This window comes from Gallus gallus, chromosome 31 (assembly GCF_016699485.2).
Source record: "Gallus gallus isolate bGalGal1 chromosome 31, bGalGal1.mat.broiler.GRCg7b, whole genome shotgun sequence".
NCBI lineage: Eukaryota > Metazoa > Chordata > Aves > Galliformes > Phasianidae > Gallus > Gallus gallus.
In genome coordinates this window covers 2,046,192-2,053,580 of record NC_052562.1, presented here as the reverse complement: position 1 = coordinate 2,053,580, position 7,389 = coordinate 2,046,192, and the positions used below count along the sequence as shown (strand labels likewise).

General features: G+C 55.3%; 1 protein-coding gene across 1 annotated transcript; it reads right to left on the bottom strand.

Moving 5' to 3' along the window:
* Positions 1-327: 327 nt before the first annotated feature.
* LOC107050060 (platelet glycoprotein VI-like) lies at positions 328-3,313 on the bottom strand. The gene is made up of 7 exons (XM_040654330.2): positions 3,246-3,313; positions 3,137-3,172; positions 2,741-3,019; positions 2,354-2,659; positions 2,096-2,236; positions 1,961-1,998; positions 328-1,590 (listed from the first exon to the last, which is right to left on the bottom strand). The coding sequence occupies exons 1-7, from the start codon at positions 3,265-3,267 to the stop codon at positions 1,453-1,455; spliced, it is 960 nt and encodes a 319-aa protein (XP_040510264.1). The 5' UTR covers positions 3,268-3,313; the 3' UTR covers positions 328-1,452.
* Positions 3,314-7,389: the final 4,076 nt, after the last annotated feature.

The window sequence follows — 7,389 nt, the reverse complement described above, 5'->3', positions numbered from 1 at the left end:
CCTCTCCTCTCCTCTCCTCTCCTCTCCTCTCCTCTCCTCTCCTCTCCTCTCCTCTCCTCTCCTCTCCTCTCCTCTCCTCTCCTCTCCTCTCCTCTCCTCTCCTCTCCTCTCCTCTCCTCTCCTCTCCTCTCCTCTCCTCTCCTCTCCCCTCCCCTCCCCTCCCCTCCCCTCCCCTCCCCTCCCCTCCCCTCCCCTCCCCTCCCCTCTCCTCTCCTCTCCTCTCCTCTCCTCTCCTCTCCTCTCCTCTCCTCTCCTCTCCTCTCCTCTCCTCTCCTCTCCTCTCCTCTCCTCTCCTCTCCAACCCCTCACTCTTCTTCTCTCTCTCTCTTTTTTTTTTTTTTCCCGTGTTACCATTTCATTTATTTTTTTGTGGTTTGGAGACGGTTTTCACCAGTACATTGGCCATCCGTTCATCTGTCCTTCTCTGGCTGGATCTCCTGCTCCTGGGGCTGCATTTTCCCCAAGAATTTGGGGAATTTTTCACACAAGTTTGGATAAATACATCCACAAATGATAATTCTACCAGAAATGATGACAAAAACATTTGGAAATGGGAAATCTCCTCCCAGAGGTTGGTGAAAAACCCTTCAGATCCAAGCATTATCCCCAAAAGAAGGAATGAAAACCTTCAGAGGTAGAGGAAGGGTAAAACTTTCAGAAATAGGAATCCTCCCTCAGAAAGCAGAATGAAACACTTTGGAATCAGAATTCTCATCCAGGAATGTGGGATAAAACCCTCCAGAAATGGGAATCCTGCCCCAACACCACGGTGGGTCGGGTGCTGGTTTGGAATGTGGAGCTGGAGATGCGCACACGGGAGGGACATGTGTGTGCTGTGGGGACAGACGAGGCGCTGATGTGGGGCACATGGTGAGGACACATGTACACAGTGGGGACACGGATAGTGCAGGCACAGGGAGCAGATGTGCACCGTCCCTCTGAGTGGGTTTGGAGGGAGGTGAATCTTTCTCTGCCTCCTGAGTCGCACCTCTCCCAGTCAGCTGGGGTGGATACCACGATGGAGTCAGCCAAGGCTCGGAGCAGGAATACACATCCATTTATGGAGAGCTTCTCTTTGAAATCAAACGGCTCCAAAGCAATGCTTTGGAACGAAGAGCTGTCCACAAAGTGTTGCTGGTCACCTCGTGCGTTCCTTACCCGTCTCAGAAAGCGGGCTAAGGACACACACATGCACTACTGTGCACATATACTGGTGTACACATGTGGCATCGCACAGACACAAAGGAACAGAGTTAATCACGGAGTGCACATCTGTGTACAACTGTTGTGCACATGTGATGGTGCACACGTAGGTAACATATGAACACATGCAGTGGTACCTGTATGCAGTGCACACGTGATGGTGAGCACACACAACACAACTGCACTGTGCATGCTGGAAGCACATGTGTGCATACAACACACACGTGTTTGTGCACACGTATGGAGGCATCAGTGGCGCCCCCCAACGGCCACCTCGGTGTAGATAACAGAGGGCTGTGGGGTGGCGGGGGGGCTGGGGGGCTGTGTGCTGGGGGTCACAGCTTGCAGCTCCAAGTAGGTCAGACCCTCGCTGTCACTGGAAGGCACCTGGGGACACAGCTGAAATACAGAGTGCCACCATGGGGGTCCCAAATGTGATGTGGGAGGGACACCCCACGGGTGATGTTTGGGGTTCCTACTACATGGCGTGAAAGTGCCCATGGGGTCTGAGGGGTGTTTAAGGATCAGAGGGGTCAGGGAGATCAGGGGGCTAGGATCTGGGTCCAGGGTGTTTCCTTGATGCAGATTTGGAGTTCCTCATGGGCTGAGTTTGGGGATGTGCTTAATATTAGGGCAAAGCATGAGAGGGTTGGGAGTCCCCTGGGGTCCCCATGGACAGAGTTTGGGGCTCTATGTGGGACTGGGATCACTTCAAGGGTCAGACTGGGATATGGTGCTCCCTGACCCAGTCACTCACCTGGAACTCCATGGCCTCAGGCTTTTTGGGGGGGGCACCTGTGTCAAAACACGGAGGGGAATGAGATTATGGGGGAGCTTGAGGGACGTTTGAGGGGATCTACTGAGAAATAAGGACATTTAACCCCTTCCCCACCAGGGCTCTCATCTCTCTGTGTCCGACGTCTGCGGGCAGAGAGGAGGAAGAAGATGATAAGGACGAGGATGAAGACAAAGGCAGCAGTGCAGCCACCAACCACTGCCACCACCAGGTTCCCATGAGAACTGCCTGCAGCACCTGTGGGGTCGGAATGTGTGGGTTATCAAATCCCCAACCACAACCTCCATGGGGAACAGAGGTGACACAGCCACTCATGGGTGGCACGAGGTGTACCCAAATGGGGTTGAGACCCACCTGGGGGTGCAGGTGTGGGTGTCACCTCCAGCATCACGCTGTCCCCAAGAGGTGAGGACATGAAGCGCCAGGGGCGGTAGGAGCACCTGTAGGTGCCACTGTCAGCTGGGGTCACCCCAAAGAGGGTGAAAGTGGCTGTGCCCCCCTCACTGAAGTCCTGGCGCTGGAGAGGGTCTGAGCTCCCATCCTTGTGCAGGAAGAAGGTGGCCCCATAGTCCTTGTTCCAGCAGCGGATGGTGACATTGGTCCCTGTTCCCACATGTTGCTCAGGGTGAAGGGAAATGCTGGATGGCGGATATCTGACATCTGCATGAGGGAGGGAACAGCAGTGGGACACGGTCCTGTGGGGAGCAGCCAGAGCCATTTGCTGTCCCCAGTGTCCCTCACCTGTCAGCACCAGCTCCACGGGGTCACTCTCCACTGACATCTCGGCTGACTCAGACACCCGGTACTGACACTGATAACGACCTGCGTGTTCCCGCTTTGTGCTAACAAAGGAGAACTCGGCCGTGTCCTGCTCCTTCTTCTTCCTCTTGTTGTATGACCAACCTTCTTCCTGGTACAGCCAGACCCAGGCAGCCAGCCGGGGCAGGTGGCAGCGCAGGGTGACATTGTCCCCCAGGGGCACACCCTGGCTGGGGTGCAGCAACAGGGAGGGTCGTGGCACTAGGACGAGGGACAACAGTCAGCCTTGTCCCTGCACACCCTCCTGGGCCACTCTGCTGGCCCCCTGCACACACTCCCCTCCATCAGTCCCCATTCTCTCCCTGTCCCCATACTCACGTTGCTGTGCCCTGCTCGCTGCCACCAGCCACCAACCTGCAAGGGACACGGTCCTGGTCCCACACTGGGCCACCAACCCCCGTGGCACCACGTCCCCATGGTCACTCACCGAGAATGAGGGCCACCGCCATTGGTGCCGTAAGGCAAGTGCAGCTTGGGGACAGTGAGACTGCAGAGGGGAAAGGAAGTGGCCAGAGCCCTGCTGTCAGTTCCTCTTTCTTTTTCAGGATGATATGATGTCACCTCCTGATGTGGACATATTAGCACATAGGAGTGGTTGCACTGTGGGGCCCCTCTGGGGTGCGACAATTGGAGAGATGCACTCTGCACACTGCGCCTGTTGAGGTGCCCCACACGCTCTCATCCCTGGGCTGTCATGGATCATGGCTGCTGCATAAAAGATGACTGGGGGGAAAATGAGGAAAAGAGAGAAAAAGAAAGGAGAGAAATTGGAGAGAAGCAGAGAAGGAACGTAAGAGAGAGAGATGCAGGGAGGAATGCAATCATGGTCCATTTTGAGGAGTTGCAGTGCTGGTGCAGAAGGGGGGATGAGAGTGCTCATGCAATGATTGAAGTCACCACCTGGCCAAAAGGAGACATCAAGAAATGCAGCTTCTCTGGTGTCACAGAGATAAGTAGATAAAGATGTCCCCGTGACAGGTCCAGAAATGTCCAGAGGTGACCTCTCAGCTCTCCCCCAGGAAGGCTCCATGCCGGGACAGGTCTGAGCAGGGCCAAGCCATGGCTGCCTGGGAAATGCCAGTGCTGGGCTGCTCCCCTGTTCCTGAGGAGCTGAAAAGGGGCACTGTGTGCCCTTCCCCACCGGGAACGCCTTGGGCTCAGAACAGCACAGTGTGCGCTGTGTTGGGAGCAGCGCTGCTGACAGCCCAGAAGGAGAGGCTGTCATTCAGCACACTGCTGATGGAAGGCTGAAATCCTGGCAGGGGCCATTGGCAGCCCTGCAGAGCCAATTCACTGCTGAACGGAATAGCAGTCAGCGAGGGTGTGTGGTGCTGCCAGACCCATCAGATCAGGAAATGTTTCTGCAGTCTGAATTAGAAGGACAGGAACAAGGGATGGACCTTGCCTTGCTCTCAGAATGTGGGACACCATTTTTGAGTCTGATTGAATCTACTGACACACAGAGGCAGTGTGTGGAACCCATATACCCCATGAAGGAGTCAGCCTTCTCCTTGTCTGTTGTTTCCAGCCTGCCTGCATTGCTCACTGGTGGGTTTGCCCTCCTGGGCTTTCCTTTTCAGGTTGACAGCCCTGTCGAAGCCTTCCTCGTACTTCTTTGCACCCCTCACCACGTCCAGTTCCAGCTGGGCCTTGGCCTTCCTGCCCCCAGCCCCACACCGACCAGCACCAGCACCAACCTCCTGCCGGGCTCCCTGGCCCTGCTGACACTGCCTGTGCATCTGCTTCTTGCTCTCCATTTTGACCAGCAGGTCCCGCTTCAGCCATGCCGCTCTCTTCCTTCCTTTCTGGACTGCCTGCACTGGGGATGGAGAGCTCTTGTGCCCTGAGCAAAGCGGCCTTACACATCTGACAGCTCTGCTCCTCTCCCTGTCCTTGAGGACAGATTCCCAGCTGTGTGGGCTGCTTCCCATCACTCTGTTGCTCATCCATCCATCCATCCATCCATCCATCCATCCATCCATCCATCCATCCATCGGCCTGCTGGATCTCCTGCTCCTGGGGCTGCACCTCCTGATCCAGTATGGACACAAAAAATTCAAGCCACCTTCTGCCTGTTCATCTCTCTATCTTGCTACCTATTGGCCCTACTATCCACCCACACACCTTAACTATCTTTCCTAATGTCCATCTGTCCGTCCACTCCCAAAATGTCCACTCACCTCCAAAATCCCCAACCAGACCCTAAAAAGCTCCAATTGACCCCAGAATCACTGTTCTGTCCCCTAAACTTCCATTCATCCCAATGACCTCCACCCATTCCCAAAACCTTCATCTCACACCAAACTCCGCATCCAGCCCCACAATCTCCATCCAGCCACCCCTAATCCTTCATCCAGTCCCAACATCCACACCCCACACCACCCTCCACACACAGCCCTCCAAAGCCTCAACGGACCCCAGGACCTTCAGCCACAAAAATCATCATCAATCTCAAAAAAACTCCATTTACTCCCAACATCCACCATCCAGCCCCATAAATGTCACCCATCCCCAAAATCTCTGTCCCCTCTGAAACCTCCATCCTGCCCCTAAATCAACATCAACATCTGATCTGTACAGCCAGACACAATCTCTACATCCAGGCCCCCAAGACTCCATTCAACCACAAAATCCATCATTCAAACCCCAAACCCCATCTACACCAAAACCTCCATCCACCCCAAAACACTCCACTCAGTCCGAAAGCCTCCAACCAACCCAACATTTCTATCCAGCCCCAAACCTCCATCGAGAAGACTGCAGATCCTTCATGAAGCTCCCAGATCTTTCTGTGGTCCCAAAAGGTCTCCATCCAGCCGACCCACAATCCTCCATCTGAACCCAAAAATCTCCACTGAGCTCACAAACTCTCCAGCGTTTTCCCCTTCCACCACCAAAAGGGGGAAGTCAGCTCTCCTGCCCTTCCCCTCACTGCTGCTCCCACACACAGCCCTCCCACACACAAACTTCCTCTTCTCCCCCACTTTCTGGAAAACCCCACACCCCCTCTGTCCTGTTCCCAGCCGTCACCCAAAGGCATTTTCCCTCCTCACCACAAATCCTGCCCCAAAACCACTGTGGGATGGGGGCTGGTTTGGCTTGTGGAGATGGAGATGCGCTGTGGGGAGCACACGGTAAGGACCACGCGTGTGCTGTGGGGACAGATGTGGTGCAGGCACAGGGCAGGTGTTGATGACATGCATGTGCTGTGGAGGCACACGTGTAGTGCAGACCCCGGGAGCACACGCTAAGGACACACATGAGCAGCAGTGTGTACAGCTGGTGGTGCACACATACGGCATCGCACAGACACACACAGAGGCACAGAGTTCAGCGTGTCCCACACGTGTTTTTTGTACATCTGTTGTGCACATGGGATGGTGCACACCCGTTTAATACACATCCACGTGTTCACACACACAGGTACATGGCTGTAATTCACACGTGATGGTGAGCACACCGAGCACACTGGCACTGTGCACCCTTGAAGTCCATGTGTGCACACAACACACCCGTGTTTGCGTACACATCTGGGGGCATCAGCGGGGTCCCTGCGTTCCCACCTCGGTGTAGATAATGGGGGGTTCAGGGGGTGGTAGAAGAGCCGGGGGGGTGGGTGCTGTGGGTCACAGCTTGCAGCTGGGCGTAGGTCAGACCCTCGCTGTCACCGGGGGACACCTGGGGACACAGGGACAGCAGTGTGACCATGGGATCCCAACATGCCTGAGGGGATGATGGCATTGTGTAATGGTTGGGGGGCTTTCCAGGAGAAGGGGGTTGGGATTGTGGGTGGTGTAGATTTTGGGAAGCTGTGGCTGTGGCACTGGGGTTCCCTGTGAGTGGTGTTTGGTTGTCGCATTCTCGTTTGAGGGTGCCCATTGAGTCTGGAGATGTTTAAGGCTTGGAGCATGCCAGGGGGCTTCAGTTTGGGGTGTGAGGCATCCCCATGGTGGAGATTTGGAGGCCCCCTGGGATGGCATTACTGTTATGCACAACATCATTGGAATCCATAAAAGGGTTCACTATGGGCAGGGTTTGGGGTTCCCTGTTGAGCACTGGGGGAGGGGCAATGGGGCACGTTGGGGGTAGGGTCTCCTGACCCAGACACTGACCTGGAACTGCACGGCCTCAGGGCTTCTGGAGGTGGCACCTGAATCAGAGGGAGAGGAGAATGTTGGGATTATGAAGGGACCAAACAACACCAGTGGGGATCTATAGGGGATCTATGGGGGATCAAAGCCATTTAATCCCTTGACCACCAGGCCTCAAATCACTCTGCATTTGTCTTCTCTGGGCAACAAGGAGCAAAGAGGCAGTGAGGACAATGATGATGACAATGGCAGCAGCACAGGCCCCCGCCACTGCTGCCACCAGGTTCCTGCTGGGACCCCCATTGACACCTGTGAGGTTGAAGTGCTTTAGGTGTCCCCATACACAGCCCTCACCACAGTGGATGAGGGATGCAGTGACACTGTCAGCCATGGGTGAGAAGGGGAGCACCGAATGGGGGCTCAGACCTACCTGGGGGTGCAGGTCTGGGAATCACTTCCAGGGTCACATTATCCCCAAGG